At 38.5% G+C, this 21,804-nt stretch overlaps 1 protein-coding gene across 23 annotated transcripts in view; it reads left to right on the top strand.

Annotated features, from left to right (window-relative positions):
* LTBP1 (latent transforming growth factor beta binding protein 1) overlaps positions 1-21,804 on the top strand; it is a 446,431-nt gene that overhangs the window by 404,287 nt on the left and 20,340 nt on the right. For all 23 annotated transcript variants that reach the window (XM_024242216.2, XM_024242210.2, XM_063713730.1 and 20 more), the window contains 5 exons: positions 3,431-3,613; positions 4,279-4,365; positions 6,250-6,378; positions 7,073-7,213; positions 8,182-8,352. In XM_024242216.2, the coding sequence (XP_024097984.1) occupies positions 3,431-3,613; positions 4,279-4,365; positions 6,250-6,378; positions 7,073-7,213; positions 8,182-8,352 (711 nt within the window). The remainder of the gene's footprint in view (positions 1-3,430; positions 3,614-4,278; positions 4,366-6,249; positions 6,379-7,072; positions 7,214-8,181; positions 8,353-21,804) is intronic.

Genomic DNA, 21,804 nt, shown 5'->3' with positions numbered 1-21,804 from the left:
CAAGCATTCTTATACATCAATAACAGACAAACAGAGAGCCAAATCATGAGTGAACTCCCATTCACAATTGCTTCAAAGAGAATAAAATACCTAGGAATCCAACTTACAAGGGATGTGAAAGACCTCTTCAAGGAGAACTACAAACCACTGCTCAAGGAAATAAAAGAGGATACAAACAAATGGAAGAACATTCCATGCTCATGGGTAGGAAGAATCAATATCATGAAAATGGCCATCCTTCCCAAGGTAATTTACAGATTCAATGCCATCCCCATCAAGCTACCAATGACTTTCTTCACAGAACTGGAAAAAACTACTTTAAAGTTCATATGGAACCAAAAAAGAGCCCGCATCGCCAAGTCAATCCTAAGCCAAAAGAACAAAGCTGGAGGCATCACACTACCTGACTTCAAACTATACTACAAGGCTACAGTAACCAAAACAGCATGGTACTGGTACCAAAACAGAGATATAGATCAATGGAACAGAACAGAGCCGTCAGAAATAATGCCACATATCTACAAGTATCTGATCTTTGACAAACCTGACAAAAACAAGAAATGGGGAAAGGATTCCCTATTTAATAAATGGTGCTGGGAAAACTGGCTAGCCATATGTAGAAAGCTGAAACTGGATCCCTTCCTTACACCTTATACAAAAATCAATTCAAGATGGATTAAAGACTTAAATGTTAGACCTAAAACCATAAAAACCCTAGAAGAAAACCTAGGCATTACCATTCAGGACATAGGCATGGGCAAGGACTTCATGTCTAAAACACCAAAAGCAATGGCAACAAAAGCCAAAATTGACAAATGGGATCTCATTAAACTAAAGAGCTTCTGCACAGCAAAGGAAACTACCATCAGAGTGAACAGGCAACCTACAAAATGGGAGAACATTTTCGCAACCTACTCATCTGACAAAGGGCTAATATCCAGAATCTACAATGAACTCCAACAAATTTACAAGAAAAAAACAAACAACCCCATCAAAAAGTGGGCGAAGGACATGAACAGACACTTCTCAAAAGAAGACATTTATGCAGCCAAAAAACACATGAAAAAATGCTCACCATCACTGGCCATCAGAGAAATGCAAATCAAAACCACAATGAGATACCATCTCACACCAGTTAGAATGGCAATCATTAAAAAGTCAGGAAACAACAGGTGCTGGAGAGGATGTGGAGAAATAGGAACACTTTTACACTGTTGGTGGGACTGTAAACTAGTTCAACCCTTGTGGAAGTCAGTGTGGCGATTCCTCAGGGATCTAGAACTAGAAATTCCATTCGACCCAGCCATCCCATTACTGGGTATATACCCAAAGGACTATAAATCATGCTGCTATAAAGACACATGCACACGTATGTTTATTGCCGCATTATTCACAATAGCAAAGACTTGGAACCAACCCAAATGTCCAACAATGATAGACTGGATTAAGAAAATGTGGCACATATACACCATGGAATACTATGCAGCCATAAAAAATGATGAGTTCACGTCCTTTGTAGGGACATGGATGAAATTGGAAATCATCATTCTCAGTAAACTATCGCAAGAACAAAAAACCAAACACCGCATATTCTCACTCATAGGTGGGAATTGAACAATGAGAACACATGGACACAGGAAGGGGAACATCACACTTCGGGGACTGTTGTGGGGTGGGGGGAGGGGGGAGGGATAGCATTGGGAGATATACCTAATGCTAGATGACAAGTTGGTGGGTGCAGCGCACCAGCATGGCACATGTATACATATGTAACTTACCTGCACATTGCGCACATGTACCATAAAACCTAAAGTATAATAATGATGATAATAATAATAATAATAAAAGAAAAAAATAAATAAAAATAATTAAAAAAAAAAAAAAAAAAAAAAAAGAAATCAGCATTCGAGTTTTTCCTGGACACCTGTTCTAGGTTTGCATTTGTCATCAGCTATTAATGCTAATTTGCAGTCCAAGCTGAAATCTGTCAAAGACAAAATAATCAGAGAATTGGCCAGAATCAACTAGATGAGGGATCTTTATTATATTCTCACTGATACTTTGTGTTCTGAGAGGAGTGTATATTTCAGAGGTTTGTTTGCTGCTCTGCTTGCTTTTAATGCCAGAAGAGGAAAGAAAGGGCAGCAGCTTTTCTGATAGAATTTTATGAGTTTATATTTTAGAAACACGTTTACTATTTAATATATTAATAAAATTTCCATTGTCAACTAGGCCCTGCCAAAATAAACATATAGGAAGCTATTGTAAAAATAATTTATTTGATTTCCCTGCTAATATAATTATCTACTAACTTCAAAACAAAGGTAAGTATAAGTATGTGTGGACATTAAACTCTTATCCTCACCAGTAAATGTCTTCCTTTTGACCTTACAGTTTGAGTCCAAGAATCTGGAAATAGTAGAGTTCTAGTGACAATATTTCATTAGAATTAATCTAAGTAATTATTATGACAGTAGTCAGCTTCTTATTTGACGTGGCATTAAATAGAAACAGTTAATACTTTCAAACTGGATCATAGGCAGTAATTTGAACTCTATAGCATACAGGAGAGAAGAGATGTGACTACTTTCCAAGTCTAGTCACAAAATAGCAATCATTTTTTAAAAGCACAGACTTGTTCAAAGATTTCGTATCTGATTGAATTCAATCAATTTCATTATTCTCTGAAAGTGGGTGGATTTTGTTCTTATCGTTTGTATTCTTTCGTATCGCCTTGTTCATGTTTTATCACACAGAGGGTTAAGCTGAATCTGTTAGAATATGTTTTCCTCTGGGACACACTTGAGCTGGGACTAGAACCCAGATTTGAAATTCTACCCTGAGGCTTAGCTGGCACTCATTATTTCATTCAAAGTCATGTATTTGCAACAATTTAAGTAGTTAGATTTTTCAGTGATGAAAGGTTATTTAATAGGCTCCAGGTTACTACAGTATTTTCCTAGTTATCTTCTGTGCAGTCTTCAGAAAAGATTGGGAGCATGGTTGATTCCAATAACTACCTAAGGGTTAAATATTATGTGTGGGCTCAGACCCCTGGTCAAATATTTGGGAAAATTTTTATTGATTTAAGTAGGTGTTACAGCTCAGTAACAAATGGCCCTATGTTTGGCAAGAAAAGCAGATATGGAAACTCACAGCCAAATCTACAAGAATAAAATAATTGGTTCACGTAAAAGGAAATGGTTTTGACAGATTTACACTCTTGGGGTATGTTAGAATTCCACCAAAACTCAGGATTCAAGTGCATTTTTATCTCAAAGTGGAAGAATCTGACACTGAAAGTGGAAACATTTTCTATAAAGCAAATGCTATTGACACGGTCACTCTTTCACCCATTGCATTCTCTATGTGTTGTCTTAGGTAGTTCTGATGTGTCCTATTGTCACTCTACTTTCTCTACTCCATTTAGATGTAGATGTAGATGTAGATCAACCCAAAGAAGAAAAGAAAGAATGCTACTATAATCTCAATGACGCCAGTCTCTGTGATAATGTGTTGGCCCCCAATGTCACGAAACAAGAATGCTGCTGTACATCGGGCGCGGGATGGGGAGATAACTGCGAAATCTTCCCCTGCCCGGTCTTGGGAACTGGTAAGAATCCGCTAAGTGGTAGAGTCACACTTGTGTTTGATCACGTGGTGTCCCTGGACCTTGAAATGATAACACTCACTCCCACAGCCAACTCAAGGCGACTTACCTGATAGTGGGTTTCATTCAGGGCTACAGCCAGCACCCGCATCCCATCTTAATATGAATCCTTGAACTTGTCTTCTTCAGAGTGTACTGTGACAGGTTCTGTGTGATATTTTGGCAGAAAGTTAATTCAGTTTTATTCCACTTTAAAATTAAAATCAGTCTTTTTTGCTAACAATGATACAGCATTATCGTAACTAAAGTTTGTGTACTGAAGCTAAGATTTTGTGTAATTGATTCTTAGTAAACCTTTAAGATACTATACATCACAGTAGTAGAAAAATAATAGTTATAATATCAAGTAAAGCATGAGTAAGAAAATATTAGTGAACTTGGAGGTTTTTTTAATTAAAAAGTGTAAGAAAACCTATGAAGTCATTAGATTTCTTTGCACTTAATCCATAATTTTTTGAGATTGTACTAAATTTATTTGCTGGAATTGCCTTCAAGTTACTGAGTCTGAGAAAGCAAAACTGAATTTGAAACATGCGTTCATGGAAGATGTTGATTCTTTTTTTTTTTCAACTTATTTCTTTTCTTGGTTTTGTCTCTTCTAAAATCAGCTGAGTTCACTGAAATGTGTCCCAAAGGGAAAGGTTTTGTGCCTGCTGGAGAATCCTCTTCCGAAGCTGGTGGTGAGAACTATAAAGGTCAGAATCAAGTGGAAACAAATTTTCAGCACATTGTATACATGTCAGATATTCAAGTGAAAGCATGGCTTGTGTTTCACAGAATTAGAGTTTTTTTTAGTCATGAAAACTGATAACAAAGTCCTTAATTCTACCATTAAAAGAAAGTCCCTATGGACTTGCAGTCAGAACACAAACTGTATGATGCTGGGAGGGTAGACATTGGGAGGTGAACTTCTGAGTTTCTGTCTCTTCACCCCTGAGATAGGAATAATTTCTCAAAGGTTATAATGATTAAATAAGATATATATCTGAAAGTACTTAACAAATTATGTACCTAGTAGATACTTACTAAATATATTATTTTATTCTAGATGCTTAATAGAAATCATATCAATTATGATCATATAAATTTGACCACTATTTGTCTTTATGGTCATCAACAAAGCTACGATTCTTGTATTTTTAGACTTTATCCTACTGTTGCGGGGCCTTTTACCAGTGTCCACAAGTTCATAATGAGAAATGGAAGAGAAGATAACCAAAGTAGACATGTTTTATATATTTGATGCTACTGTTATATAATTCTAAAATAAATGTGCAGCCTTTCAATTTTGGTGAATATCCACATGTATGAGTATTTCCTCATTAACCACTCACTTTTGACATTTTCATGATAGAGATATTACCTTTTATATACAAAGTGATTTTTTTTTCCTTTATAGTTTAATACTGAGGACTGCTAAGTAGCTGGGAAACAGACTGTAAAATCATTTTTATTATCCATTTTTGGAAAACTAGTGTTTGAATAATATGGTATAATTCAGTAGCTGGATAAGAAATTCCGTTTGTGTTTTTTTAAATACATCTATGATTTGGTCCAATTAAATAACGAGAAGATTTGGTTTATAATATGTGTTGAATGGTTTCCAAATTCACAAATACACATTACTATGTTTTTGCAGGGATGTAGTTAAATCTCACTTCATATTAAGGTACAGAACTCTGATTTCACCATAAATTCATCTTCTCTTTTATATGAAAATAAATTCCTCCTCTTCCTATTTTAGCAGTGCTGTAAATGGTTGGAAGAAGATTGGATTCAGATCCAACCAGCCATATGTTCTAGGCTTGGCTTTGCCATTTTCCATCTGTGTAGCTTTAAGCAAGTCATCTATGGAGTCTTCAGGTTGTAAAATGAGGACTAGATGACATTAGCTCTAAAATGCTAGAACTAATGCTGATAATAGCAGTAAAAGTAATAGATAACACTTTTGAGTATCTGCTTATGCCAGAGTATATACTGAGTCCTATCCATGGATTATCTCATTTCATCCTTCCACTCCTATTAGGTAGGTGTTCCTATTGTCTCCAATTTATCATTGAGTAAACTGAGATAGCAAAAGCTATTAGTTCTATGAGGGAATGGGTCTGCTAACCCCCTCAGCAACTTGTGCTTGCTTTTATCATCAAGAAAGACTTGCATTCAAGTTCCATCAAACTTTATTGGAAACTTTCTACATCTCAACAAGTGAATGGTCCAGAATATACATTACAGAACACATTTCTTAAAAGGTATATATCCTTTTGTTGATGCCACTATGGAACCATAGACCATTTCATCAAATATGAGGTAACATCTCAGAAACCGTATTTACAAATACACTTCTCCAATAATGTTTTGGCCATTACTTCTCAAATATCACAGACAAACTACATGTGTTTATGTTTTTATGCCTGCCAATTAGGCCTTATTTTAAGAAGGTTATATTGCTGTTTCTGTAGGATTCTTTGGAATGTAAATATTATAATATCTAACTTAAAGCCCAAAATCTGGTTAGACTCTTTTTAATTGAAAGATCAAACCTAACTCCTTTCTGTATTTCTCAATTTTTTTCCCCATAGATGCAGATGAATGCCTACTTTTTGGACAAGAAATCTGCAAAAATGGTTTCTGTTTGAACACTCGGCCTGGGTATGAATGCTACTGTAAGCAAGGGACGTACTATGATCCTGTGAAACTGCAGTGCTTTGGTAAGCTTTAAGGGGATATAGTATGTGTACTGTGAAAATATACAGATGGAAAACATAACTATACTATGTAGTAAAAACAATTTCCTTGAATCTAAGTCATATGTTGAAAAGATGTGTAAATGTTTTAGGGATCTTTTTCTTAAGCACAATTTAAGAAAATAAAAAAAAAACACCTCCATACTACCGTTTGAATGTATTTCAAACAAAGAGTTAATATTCACTGTGGAATTATGATTCAGGCCACTGGTATAACTGAAGTGTTCTTTTGGTCTGTGGAACCTCCTGTTTCATCACTCATACCGTGCAAGTGAGAGCCATTTTAAATACTGACCCAGACTTTAATGCTTAAGCAGAAAACCATATACACTAGGCAGAAAAACATAGCAAAAGGAAATAATTTTAAAAGTTATCATAAAGAGCCATTTTATCTTAAATTTCTAAGCATATCCTGTTCATGGATGTTTTCTTTCCTTATTTAATGTCAGCAGCAGCAGCAGCAATGTTGTTTTTTCAGTCAGAGCAGCTTACATTTTTATAGACAGAGCCACTCTCTTTTGGATGATAATGTATGGTTAATTAAATGTGGCAGCCTCTGGAATCTGGACTAAATATAGGAATGTGTAAAGTTTGGTAAGTGTATGAGGTACAACTGATGGCTGATTTTCTTTAGTAATACTTTTTTTTTTCTCTTAAGATATGGATGAATGTCAAGACCCCAGCAGTTGTATTGATGGCCAGTGTGTTAATACAGAGGGCTCTTACAGCTGCTTCTGTACTCACCCCATGGTCCTGGATGCGTCAGAAAAAAGATGTATACGACCGGCTGAGTCAAACGGTGTGTTTCCAGGAGATGCAAACCTCTGTCCAAATAAATATCATAAGATTTTCCTTTTAACTAAAATGTGAACTATTGGAAAATAGAAAAGTGGATTCCTTGGGTATTTTGAAATAACTAAAATGAGATACTTACAGAAATAATAATAAGATGCATATCATCAGTATGTAGGAGATTTAATAGCCTGCACATACTCCTTAAGTATGGACTATGGAGTGGCTGAGCAGATGGCAGGGTTGTTCCATGGCTGAAGGTTCATCATCCCTAACCTGCAAAGACAGCTGAGGGAAATGTCATTCAAGGAAAGATAATTAGGTGTGCTCAGTGGAGTGGAGGATGTGGATAAGGCTCAGCAGAACAGAGGGTGGAGTTCAACAGGGTGGTGGAGAGCCCTGAAGTCCACTGACAAACTCCTGTCCTCCCTGATGCTACTGATAATTGGCAAAAAGCCACTGATAATTGGCATAATCTGTCATTCGCCTCAGGAGACTGCTTTGGATGAAGTCAATTGAAAGGTAGGAATTAAAGACGCTAGGATGAAGGGTCACTAGTCCCGGGCTTCGGCAGATTAAATGGATAACAAGGCATGAATCCAATAACTGTTACATGGAAAGAAATGGTAGGGTTTGACAGGAGTAAATGAAAAAGTGAAGATTAGGAGAGTGAGAAGCCTGATGGCTTATGAAGGACAGGCAAGATAGGGGGCATTTTATATAAAAGTAGGAAGCTATAGAGAGAACTATTGTGTCAGGACCGAATGGGCAGGTGGAATTTCAGCTGATGGAATGACACCCAGTTGGAGATGACAGAGAATTGATCCATTGAAAGACCAGACTGGATTCACACTTTTACTTGGAAGTCACTCTTAGAAATAGAAATGGAAACTTTGAGACTTGCTGGCTTCCAACACAGTGTTTATAAATAGGAATAACTGTGCGATTTTCATGGAACTATGTCTTCCCTTTCAGAACAAATAGAAGAAACTGATGTCTACCAAGATTTGTGCTGGGAACATCTGAGTGATGAGTACGTGTGTAGCCGGCCTCTTGTGGGCAAGCAGACAACGTACACTGAGTGCTGCTGTCTGTATGGAGAGGCCTGGGGCATGCAGTGTGCCCTCTGCCCCATGAAGGATTCAGGTGAGCCCATATCCAATTCCTTCTGCAGGAGGCCTTTGGGGACAAGTTCATCTCACCTCTTTTGCAGCCTGACATTTCTCTTCTATATCTTTGCCTTCACTCTTGATATCTTACTTTCATCACGTGTGTGTGTGTGTGTGTAGGGCAGGACTGCATAAACATTTGGCTCCTGGTTTACCTCCACTCCCGACCCTGTCATTAATTTTTGAAACCCTCATTCCATTACCCCAATGAATGATAAATGACCCAAAAAAACATAACTTAGTAATCAGTGGCATAGGCTTAGAATTTATATTTCCTGGCAGTTCATTTTTTACTACAATTCTTCACATTCCTAACAGTTTCTACTTAGACCAAAACATATATTAGAGACGGTGGAAATTCATTGTAGGTCAAAGTCCAAATTTTCATGTCAACCTCTATATATGGAGATATAAGAAACAGGTTAGAACAAAAAGGGAAAAGTACAGAAAGTAATCGAAGAAGTATTTCAACAAATCTCCTTTCCTTTCAAGTTCTAGATTTATCTGGGTTTAAACCTTTGGTAAAATGGAAAAGATGAGGCAGGCTAAGCTCCCAGTTTCATCCCCTCTCCCAGTTTGGAGGAGGCCTGGAAGGTGCTGGCTTTGTGCTTCCTTGCTAGGCTGTTTGGTGACCGTTGAGTTGTGCACTGATTGCTGGTTTCCCTTTTTACCATCATAGCACCTTCTCATTAAAGGAAAGCACTTGAAAGTGTCCAGTATATCCTTTTGTAAAGTTGACTTGTTAAAGCTAGAAAGATCATGTGCAAGTAGAAAGCAAAGGAGTTTATTATGAATATATTCTCAGAACGGTCGAGAGGGGAAAAATTGCTTGAAAAGAGGAAATGCATTAATTTTTAGTTAATTCAATTAGAATATTTCTTTCAAGCTCTTTAGAAAATTAGCTTTGCAGCTTAGAAATAACTTAAAACCAATGTAGCATGAAAGAGAAAATAATTGGGAATTCCCGTAAGAAGAAAATGAATAGCCAAGGATAAAGAGCAAATACACGAAGCACTAGATGGCAATGATAGCAGCCCAGAATTGGAAAGAGGGCAGGTCTGGGGCCAGTTGGCACTGAGTCTGGAATCCAGCACTGCCATAGCAGCTGCATGACAAGGGGAAAATAACTTCACCCTGTACAGCTCATTTGTAAAATGGAGGCGTCTACATCTGTCCTGTTGGGTTGTTGCAAGGGCTGGGAGGATGTAGGTAGAGCAGGGGGTAATTACTAGCTTTACGGGTTGTTTCGGGCCCTAGAAGCAGATGCCACGGGGAGATAAAAGTGAAATCACTAAGTTAATGTGAGTTCAGTGAGGCTTTTGAGTCATTTTCTCACAATGCTATACTACCTCAAATCTTTTTTATTTATGCAGTGGTTTTATATTGTCTAATTTTTTTCCAAAAATCACATGTATTCCTCCTAAAGTATTAAAATAGTCAAAGAGGTTATATTCCCCTCCACCTACTCCATCACAGTTGAACTCTGCTCCTTAAAGACACTCATTTTGACAGTTGGGTTTTTATCATCCTAGCATTTTCCTATACATTAATTATCATTATATATTTATATTAGTTATTGCTGTATATTAATATATTTATATCCAACAGAGTATTTATAACTGAAGTCTATATCATCAATCTGAGCTACACCTTGCTTTTTATTTTGCACTTCAGCATCCCTGAGATTGGGGTCATCTGATAATTATGACATATAACAATGTCCACAGGTTATTTTTCCCAATTTTTAACATCTATTATATCAAGATACATTTTACAATCTAGGATCTCTTAAAATTGATGAAAGTTAGAACTTAAAATTTTTTTATATTGATATATTTAGGGGTGCAAGTGTAGATTTCTTACCTGCAAGTATTACATAGTGGTAAATAAAGTCTGTGTTTTTCGTGTACCCATAACAAGAATAGTGAACACTGTGCCCAATAGATAATTTTTCAACCCTTACCCCACTTTCAGACTCCCACATTTTGGAGTCTCCAGTGTGTATTACTCCATTCCATATGTCCATGTGTACCCATTGTTTAGCTACCATTTATAAGTGAGAACGTTCAGTATTTGACTTTCTGCTTCTGAGTAATTTCAATTAGGATAGTGACCTCCAGTTCCACCCATGTTGCTGTAAAACACACGATTTTATTCTTGGTTACGGCTTAGTGGTATTACATGGATAAAGAAATTTTCTTACTGAGGCATTCCTACAGGTGCATATGTGGAGGTTCATTGCAGCATTGTTTATAAAAGGAAAATCAGGACTGGGGCAAGATGGGGCAGGGAAAGTTAGGGGAGGAAAAAAAACAAATGCCCAGCACAAGAGGTGGCTAAATAAATCATGTGCATCTATAAAACAGATTCCATGCAGCTGTTTAAAAATTACCATCTTTTGGCCACGCGTGGTAGCTCATGCCTGTAATCACAGCACTTTGGGAGGCCGAGGCGGGCGGATCATGAGGACAGGAAAGATCAAGACCATACTGGCTAATACAGTGAAACCCTGTCTCTACTAAAAAATACAAAAAAATAGCCGGGCCTGGTGGTGCATGCCTGTAATCTCAGCCACTCAGGAGGCTGAGGCAGGAGAATAGCTTGAACCTGGGAGGCGGAGGTTGCAGTGAGCCGAGATTGGGCCACTGCACTCCAGCCTGGGTGACAGAACGAGACACTGTCTCCAAAAAAAAAAAAAAGTTACATTATTTGAATTTAAATTAGTACAACCTTTATGGAAAACAGTATGGAGATTTCTCAAAGAACTAAAAATAGAACTACCCGGCAATCCCACTAACTGGGTACCTACCCAGAGGGAATGTCTTCATCCATTCCTCCACTGATGGACACTTAGGTTGATTCTGTCTCTTTGCTGTTGTGAGTAGTGCTGCAGGAAACACACAAATGCAGGTATCTTTTTGATATAATGACTTCATTCCCTTTGGGTAGGTACCCATAAACAATGCTGCAGTGAACCTCCATGTATGCACCTGCAGGAATGGCTTAGTAAGAAAATTTTGACAAATAAAAATACCAGGCTAAGTGTGTACATTTTAAATTTATGATATTATTCTGGCTGGCACCATGGCTTACGCCTGTAGTCCCAGCATGTTGGGAGGCCGAGGTGGGTGGATTGCCTGAGCTCAGGAGTTTGGGACCAGCCTGGGCAACATGGTGAAACCCCATCTCTACAAAACATACAAAAATTAGCCAAGCATGGTGGTACACACCTGTAGTCCTAGCTACTTGAGAGGCTGAGGTAGGAGGATGGCTTCAGCCTGGGAGGCAGAGGTTGCAGTGGGCCAAGATGACACCACTGCACTCCATCCTGGGCAGCAGAGCCAGACCCTGTCTCAAATAGATAAATAAAACTATTCCCCCAAAATATTGTAAAAATTTACACTCAATTTAATTGACTAGGTTTAAAAACCTTCAAGTATTTTGTTATGAGAAATGAATTTTTGAATAATGTAGCAATATTCTAAAAATGAATTTTATTTTAAATATTAAATCTATTCTAAAAATAGGCATTTCAGAATATTGCATAAATTGTTTTCAACTAAAGTTTTCGAAAACATTTTAAAAAGTAGATTAGGACAAATACATATGAAGTATATATTATATAATATTTTTGGAAAAATACAGAATATCAGGGGAAAAAAGATACCACATGCCAAATTAAAAAAAAAAAGATTAGCTTCATTGCTATACTGTTTCTAGTTTGTATATCCACAGTTATTATGATAAAATGTCCAAGAAGAATCTCTAGTGTACATGGTCAGCCAAACCAAAATCAGTACTTTCCAATCCGTTACTTTTTAAAACAATGGTAGTTTTTATGTTAACTGTATTATAATTTTAACCTCCAGCATACAAATTCATTGACATTAAAGATGCTGGGTGGGCTGGTTGGCGAGAACAACTACTTAGGCTCTTGAGGCCCCTGTGAAGGACCCCAGGGTTCCAGGAAACGCATGTTGAAAACTACTTTTGAAATGTATCTGTTGGAATATATAGGAATTAGGGAGGCAGCCCCAAAGGAACTTTTTTTTTTTTTTGACAGAGTCTCGCTCTGTCACCCAGGCTGAAGTGCAGTGGCGCGATCTCAGCTCAGTGCAACCTCCACCTCCCAGGTTCAAGAGATTCTCCCACCTATTACAGGCGCGCACCACCACACACACACAAAAAATAATTTTTTGTATTTGGTAGACACAGGGGAACTTTTCTTTCATACTACCAAAATTATGGACCTAGAACTAGGCTTATGGATCTATCTATTCTGAATCCAGAGAGAAGTACACAGTGAAATTAAACTTTTCCACAGGTCCTGTGATTAGTTGGCATTCCCTTCATTGGCACCTAATCGTGTAGTCACATTTACACAAAACCGTCTCTTGCAAAGCACATGTTTGCTGGAGTGGAGTGAACTAAGAGGAGCCCCAGGGCATCAGGATTAGCACACGTACCCTTGAACCAGGTTGCCCTGCCTTTGCATCCTGGTTTGGCAACTTTTTATCCCCATGACCTTGTTAATTTTCTCTCTCTGTACCTCAGTTTCTCATGTGAAAATAATATCTGCCTTTCAGGGTGGTTGTGAGAATTAAATAATACATGAACACTTCAAATAGTGTTTGACACATGGTAAGTTTTCAGAAGATACTAACAACTATGGCTGCCATTAATAGGCGTCTGAAATCGAATGCATTTTCAAATGTAATTAAAATGCAAAGGATCTTATAAAATATACAGTTACCTAATAGCATGTGAACACAAATTAAGCGTAGACAAATGCACAAATAATTGTTCTTAATGTAAGACTTTCTGTTCTAGACCACTGCTTCATAAACATTAATGGGCATGTCAGTTACCTGGGGGAGCTTATCAAAAAACAGATTCTGGTTTCTCACTTGCAAAAGATGGGGTGGGGCGGGAGACACAGGATTCTGCATTTCTGATAAGTCCCAAGCTGCTGCTGCTGCTTCCTCTGAGGAGGAAGCAAAGCTCTAGAGACATCTAATAGCATCTAACTTTATTTTGTTAAAACCTACGTTAATGCTGGTAGTTATTTATCATAAAGGAAGCAAAGAATATGTGAATTTTAAAACTAGTTTGTTCATAGTTTCTGCCGTTGAACCTTTTAAATATACTGTTCCTGGATATCTTTATCGTTGAGAAGGACCACATTGTCTGTCTCTTCATCTAAGCACTAGACTAATCCCAGCCTGTCAGACATCATGCATCCCATTTTCCTTAGGAGTGCGGTACTGCTTTGGGGAACAATTCGTTACTGATGGAATCAGTGCTGGAGGAATTTAAGGAATAAATTGTACCACTTGTCATCAGCTTTAAGCATTAAAGTGCAGTGTAAAGTAAAGCTTTGGCTCCAGAGCGAGCTTTCACACTTCTGGTCCAATAGGTCACGGGCACTAATTCTTGCTAAAGCAGCAACTACATCTGAGAGTACTGGTAGGTGCAGGAGGGTAGGAGTGGCTGCTTAAATATTGTTCTCTGAAGTTAGATGGCATCTTGCATATTGGTACCACATGCAGGGGAAACGAGTGTGATGGATTGTGTCAGGGGAGCTTTACATAAGGAGAATTGCATAATTGTAGAATTCATACATTTCTGGGGCTGCTTAGGATCCCATTTCAATGCTCCACTAAAGTCTCAGAGGCCAGACCGCAGACTGCACTAGGAGGAAGTTCCTGATTTTTCCTCCACCATGGATGTATCATGGACTGACCGTCTCCCCATTCAGACTTCTGGAGGCCTTCCTTGCCCCATTGCAGCCCCTGACTCCTCTTCTCCTTCCCCGTTCACAGTACCCGCTGATCCTGCCCACTCTTAAAATGATTTGGGTGACTAAACTGTTTTGGGAGGATCCTCAAATTTGTGGTCTTTATTGGGATGTCATGTCAGCCTCTGAGAGACAAAGCTGTTTGGGAAACCAAGTCAGGAAAAATGAGCCACTGTATCCATTTCATAAATGAAGACAAGAGTGGTCATTGTTTGATCTTGCCGAGAATTTCTAGCGCTGTGCGAGAAGAAAGTCATAGAGTTATCAGAACTTTGAGGCCTTTGGTTGGATGTGGAGTTTATTGGATATGGATTTTCTGTTGCTTGGTTTTTCTGAATCTAAGTGATAATAAAAATGATAACTCACATATACATAGCACGATGCCAGGCACTTTCAACATGTTTTCCATCTATTGAGATCTTTAACTTGCCAAGCCACCTTAGATATACAGTTACAGTAGTCCTCTGCCTTACCTGGTTTCAGTTACCCACAGTCAACCACGGTCCAAAATATTAAGGGGAAAATTCCAAAAATAACTCATAAGTTTTAAATTGCATGCAGTTCTGAGTAGTGTGATGAAATCTGGTGGTGTCCCACCCAGCACGTGGACCATCCCTTTGTCCCTGGTGTCCATACTGTGTATGCTACTTGCCCGTTAGTCAGTTAGTGGCACCTCCATTATCTAATAGAAATCGATCGTATGTATAAGTTTGAGTACTACCTGCAGTTTAAGGCATCCACTGGGGGTCTTGGAATGTATCCCCAGTGGATAAGGGAGAATACTATCCTTCCTTTTTCTGACAGAGGATCTGAGGCACAGCAAGGTTAAGCTGCCTGTCAGTGGTCATGTACCAGTAAGTGGAAGATTCAAATCCAGGCACCCTGGCTCCAGAATCTGCACTCTAACCTCTTCAGTGTTACTCGAGTCTCTTTATCTCCGTGATCCCAAAGCACATCTTAAATAGTCTCCCTTAGAATAGAAAAGTAACAAAGTGAAGAATTAAAGCTGAGATTTTAAAATTGTCTCACACATTGTGTGCTAAAAGAAAAACTGATTTTAGACTAACAATGAGCATAATAAGAGGCAATGTGTCATCAAATCTGTAGCCACAGACACATTGGCATGAATAACAAAAAACTATATATTCAATGGACTAATGAACTAAAGGAAGTCAATAATTCTCAGTAAATAAAACTTTTAGTGATGCCTATCACTTAATCTAAAATGATTTTTTAATGTTTTTATTTTTTGCTACTTTTAAAAGTATAAGCTTAATCGCCGGGTGTGGTGGCCCACACCTGTAATCCCAGCACTTTGGGAGGCAGAGGTGGGCAGATCACTTAAGGTCAGGAGTTTGAGACCAGCCTGGCCAATGTGGTGAAACCCCGTCTCTACTAAATTAGCCGGACATGGTGGTGCATGCCTGCAATCCCAGCTACTCTGGAGACTGAGGCACAAGAATTGCTTGAACCCAGGAGGCGGAGGTTGCAGTGAGCGAAGATCGTGCCACTGCACTCTAGTTTGGACAACAGAGCAAGACTTCATCTGAAAAAAGATAACATAAGCTTAAATGTTCTGGAAAATGTACGTAAGAATCACAAGATAGAGGGTGCCATTATCTCATGGAAATCAAAATCTGTTGATCTGCAAATGAAAGAAAATTATACATATTTGAACATTTGAATCTGAAGTACCCAGGGATACCAGTGTCTTTTTATATTGTTAAAATAATTAGATTTCTGATAAGTAAATTGTTAAAGTAATTAGACATTGTAAGTAAACGGAACAAAGACTTGATAAACAGGACAACTAGTGTGTTGGGAGAATGCCACCTATTGGCGATGTAATGTACTACAGCACAGGTAATCTGACTACTCAGGTGTAGAAAGATGGTTTTAAAACATGAGGTCCCAAAAGAAACAGAAGGTGCCACAAAATAAATTGAAAAATGTTAACAAAGTTTAATAAAACACGAACACTGATCAACATACAGAGGCGTGGTCCTCTCAGTGTTGCTAAGAGAGCAGTTTGAAGAGACAGACTTACACATCTGAATCAAAAATTCTAGTTCTGGGACTGATAAAAGAACAAATGGATTTTGTTTAATGCCTATTGAATAAAAGAATAAAGCACAAAGGCATGATGTGAATAGGCACTTAGTGAGGATCTGTTGAGTCAAAGCAATGTCAATATGTATCCAACTTCCTTTGAGAAAGGTAGACTGTGCTATAGGGGAATAGAAGATATTTGTCAGAGTTATTCATACTCCTTTAAATAATGCTAGGAAGAATGATCATTACTGTATATAAATTATATGCAGCTTGTGGTTTATAAGAAGAGATAAGTAAATGATCTGAAATGAAATCTAAATTATTTATAATTTACCTGTTTTCAGTTTTAGTTAAATTACTTACATGTTCTTTATTTTATTATTTATTGAACGCCTACTATGTACTAGGCAAACAATTCTGGAACAGGTGTAAAGTTGTATTTAATGAAATGCATAATTAGTATAATTTATTCCTAAATATTATGTATTTTAAATCTGCAGATGATACTTTAATAAATTCGCCATTTGCTGTGACAGAAAATTTTTCAATCCTTCCTAATATCTAACCTATGCAATTATTCATATCATTTTGCAAAAGTAAAGAATTTGGAATGTCTTCAAACAATTCAGCTAGTGATTTCTTCCATATCCGTGCATGGCTCTTACATGTTCCCAAAGATCTCAGGGCAAGAAGTTTCGTAATGCCCTTGGAGGTGTGAAGGAAGACAGGGATTTGACTCATGGACTAAACTTGAAAAAATATTGTAACTGTGCCAAAGTTGCAAAAGGCCTGTCAGCAGTCACGGTTTAAAGGCTTTTCCAAGAAATATGTTTCCAAAGAATGTTAATAATCACTTTGGAACACCCTACTTGTGAAACAATGAGTGGTCACTGCCTTTGGTTTAGGCAATCCAGGGATCTCTTTCTGCTTTTGGTCCTGGCTCTGTGACATTGCACTGGGCACATTACTTCAACCTCCTTTATCCAAAGTTGAGACCTCTTTGTGAGGTTATGATAATTAATACAATCAGTATGAAAGCATTTATCCTTTCAATCATAGATCCTGAACATTATAATTAAAGAAACAGTAACCGCTAGTCACTTACAATGGAAAATTAAAATCAAACTAGAAAGATACAAAAGGAAATCGAGTGGCCGTCACGTGTGCACAGAGAATATCTATAAAACAGGCAAGCGTTCCAGTTCTGTGGGACTGAACTCTTGGTATCCACGGAACTAGATTGAATGGATGTTATATGAAATAGCCAGTAAGCCAGTTATGTTTGTTCCTCATTGAAAGGACTCTTGGCCAGGCACAGTGGCTCATGCCTGTAACATCAGCACTTGGGAGGCCAAGGCGGGCAGATCCCGAGGTCAGGAGTTTGAGACCAGCCTGGCCAATATGGTGAAACCTCATCTCTACTAAAAATACAAAAATTACCTGGGTGTGGTGGCGTGTGCCTGTAGTCCCAGCTACTCTGGAGGCTGAGGCAGAAGAATCGCTTGAACCCGGGAGGTGGCAGTTGCAGTGAGCCAAGATTGTGCCACTGCACTGCAGCCTGGGCAACAGAGCAAGACTCCTTCCCAAAAAGAAAAAAGAAAGGACTCCTGTATTTATTTAGAAAGCTTTCTCTCACCCCTCCCAAAGAAAGGTTGAAAATACTTTTACTACTATCAAAAGATTATTGCAAAATAAAATTCATTAATGAATTCAAATTGAAAGTAGCTCTTTGATGTAATATGATCCGTATGTTAATTTCCTCACTTGAAATCCTAGTGATTTCTTCCATATCCATGCATGGCTCTTACATGCTCATGAGGGTTAAATGTGATAATGCATGGGAGAGGATTGGCCTACAGTAAATGCGCCATAGCCAAAGGCGTTAGCAATTATTATGAATCAAATCCAGTTCTAGGAAATGAGTCAGCGTTTATCATGCACTGCTCCCTGGTTATCCAGTGCTAGAAGTCTCTTTGAAAGGGGCCAAGAATCAAAAGACAATGAGGGATAGGAGGGTGTTCAGGGAATTGCACAGACCCGAATACCCCTGTGTACTTGCAGAGAAGCTCCACCTGTGCCCGGCCAGGCTCCTACAGTGTAAGTTAGGAAGTCAAAGAGAGGCTTTATGCACACAAAGGACCATTATGTTAGGTTTTTTTGTTTTTTGGTTTTTGGGTTTTTTTTGAGACGGAGTCTCGCTCTGTCACCCAGGCTGGAGTGCAGTGGTACGATCTCGGCTCACTGCAAGCTCCGCCTCCCGGGTTCACTCCATTCTCCTGCCTCAGCCTCCCGAGTAGCTGGGACTACAGGCACCCGCCACTACGCCCGGCTAATTTTTTTGTATTTTTTTTTTTAGTAGAGACGGGGTTTCACCATGTTAGCCAGGATGGTCTCGATCTCCTGACCTCGTGATCCACCCGCCTCAGCCTCCCAAGGTGCTGGGATTACAGTCATGAGCGACTGCGCCCGGCCTATGTTGGGTTTTAATGAACATTCAATGTACTCAATTTTTAAATGTTAAAACCTAGATATTCCTAAGAATTTGATTTCAACTTTCACATTTTATCATCCTATTTATAAGTCCAATAACCTTCTATAAAATAAGATCAATTTTATTTGTTGACTGTTTATATGTCTCAAAGAACGGATTAAACTTAAAAGTTATTTCTACATATAAATTCTATTAATTAAAATTTTGAACACTTTGGTCTCCATCTCACAATCCTAATAAGCATTTTCCTCATAAATATTTAATTAGCTCTTATAAATCTAATAAACCAAACTTAAAACACAACAAATTGAATTCCCTAATAAATTTAAATACCTGTTTACCAACCTAGTCAAATTCTGCTAATCCTCATTCAACTTAAAATCCATAATCTAAATTCAGTTTTGAGTTGAAATTGCAAGGCCTGTCAGGTTCTCTGATTATATGATTCTCTTAGGCACTAACACATATACAATAACAAGAAAAGAAAAGCCCTCATCCTAAGACGTGTCACAGAAAGTGTTAGCATTCTAAGCTTAATTAACTTCATTATTTCTGTAGCAGAATTACTGTGTTAGGCCAGCTGAGGTTAGTGGCTGAAGAAATTCTGGACTCTGATTGCCAGTTGGCAATGAGAGAATGAAAACCAGGACTTGGGACCTGCATCCTCGCAGTAATGAGTCTGCCCTGCCCACAATAGGATGCCAAGCACCTTCTTGCTTCTTTGCTTGTAACAGAGGACCCCAAGTGTTTCTCATGTGTAGTGTTTTTATAATCAATATCTTCCATTGCAGTGACTTTCAAGGGAATAATAGGACAGAAAAAATAAATAGGACCTTTTATCCAACTATACATGCCCTCCTGTAGGAATCAGATACCTTCTCCTAAGGGGATATCCTCACCCCACTGAGATTCCCTAGCAGATCAATAGCTGCCAGCAGGATGGGGCTTTTATGGATGGTCAGGGCCTCTTTTATTAAACTGGGGAAGAGTTACTGGATTTGTGAAAGGGGCTAAATAAGCAGGAATGAATGGTAGAGAAGCCAGATACAAAAAGCAGGGACAGTACATAAGAGGAAAAATACTAGATGCTAAATTGTGGGTTTTTTAAAAAATAACCATGTTTGGGCAGGTGCATTGGAAGGAAAGAAAGCAGTGGGCAAGGAAGCCACATTCCAGTTATGATCCTATTGTAGTCATTGAAAGCAGAAGAAAAGTAAACATGGTTTGCCTCAAGGTAAGAATAGTTAAAGTAAAATTTTTAAAAACCCTGATAGAGGGGAAAACTTACTCCTTCATTTCTTGCTAAACTGCTGAAGACAGAACTCTGGAGGAGTGTCCTGGAACAAGCTGCCATTCCCAAACCCCAAATCCCTGGATTGCGGGTGAGTCAGCAAGCATTTGGAACACCGGCCAGGGAGGACCAGTGGACCTTCCTAGACTGCACTGTAGCATGAACTCTCTGTTTTGAAAGCTGATTGAAGCTATTGCCTCAGTGTCCTCACCAGCCATTAGAGAACAGTTCAAGGCGAGAGAAGTTTGATTAATGGGTTACTCGTTGGTGACATGAGCACTTCTGAAATTTTACTTGTACAGCTTGAGCCTTGGAGTGTCAGTTGTACTCGTGGCACTTTTCCTAAGAGCTATACTGCGTGGAAGTGCTAGGAAAGTATTTGGCCACTCTCTGTTATAAAAAATACTCTGAATAGAAAATAAATTTCATTATGATAATAATCTTACTGATGTCCTATTAAAATCTTTCTAGTTTGAGCGAAAGGAGAGAAATTCAGGCATGCATGTAAACAATCTGATCCTAAAAAGCAACACTTATTTGTAGTTAACAAGTGTATCAGTCTGTTTTTACACTGCTATAAAGATACTACCTGAGACTGGGTAATTTATAAAGAACAGTTCTTCATGGCTGGGGAGGCCTCAGGAGACTTATAACCATGGCAGAAGGCGAAGCCAGACTCTTCTTACCTGGCGACAGGACAGAAAGAGAAAGAGGGAGGAAGTGCCACACTTGAAACCATCAACTCTCCTGAGAACTCCTTCACTATCATGAGAACAGTGTGGGGGAAACTGCCCCATGATCCAGTCACCTCCCACCAGGTCAGGATTACAATTCAAGATGAGATTTGGGTGGGGACAGAAAGTCAAACCATATCAACAAGCAATCAAATTTATCTCGAAAGTAAAAGTCTTAGAAGTTTAACCTTTCTCCTTTGAAATCAGAGATTAGGAATAGGCATTCAGTTTTCTAGAATCGCCCATTCAGTATGACTAAATGATTTGTTCTAGTGAACATTTTACTTTCATACATATATATATATATGTGTGTTTTTTTTTGTTTTTTTGTTTGTTTGTTTTGGAGACAGAGTCTCGCTCTGTTGCCCAGGCTGGAGTGCAGTGGCACAATCTCAGCTCACTGAAACTTCTGCCTCCTGGGTTCAAGCGATTCACCTGCCACAGCCTCCTGAGCAGCTGGGACTACAGGCGCACACTGCCACACCTGGCTAATTTTTTTTAATTATTATTTTAGTAGAGATGGGGTTTCACCATGTTGCCCAGGCTGGTCTCGAACTCCTGAGCACAGGCAATCCACACGCCTCAGCCTCCCAAAGTGCTCGGATTACAGGCGTGAGCCACCACGCCCAGCCTACTTTCACATATTTTAAATAAAATTTGCTCTTCTTTTTTTCCCTTTGAAAATAGGGCTAGTTGAAGCATACTCTAAGAAGAATGAACTGTGATGAGTCTGTCTTTGAGAAAATGACTGTGCATAATTGCTTAAGCACTGTTCTAGATTTGAGGTTTTGAATTCAACTAACGTTTGAATTTCTTTTGACCTCTTCTTAATGAACCTAATAATACAACTATGGCTAGAACACAGCTGCTGGCTGCCCATGTCTGTTAAACAGTGACCTCGTGGCCAGAGCAGGCAAGCCGGGCAGAGGAGGGATGAAGTAAATTTTATTCTTTTATGCCGCAGACAGATTGTGCCCTTTATGATTGGGAGAAAAACATCTAGAAAGTTCTTAGAATGACCAGGTTCTTGTATTTACAAATCTGCAGGGAGGAGAAGCTAGAAA

Source organism: Pongo abelii, chromosome 12 (assembly GCF_028885655.2).
Source record: "Pongo abelii isolate AG06213 chromosome 12, NHGRI_mPonAbe1-v2.0_pri, whole genome shotgun sequence".
Classification (NCBI taxonomy): Eukaryota; Metazoa; Chordata; class Mammalia; order Primates; family Hominidae; genus Pongo; species Pongo abelii.
The sequence above is the reverse complement of the archived record's forward strand: the minus strand, read 5'-3'. Positions and strand labels throughout refer to the sequence as shown.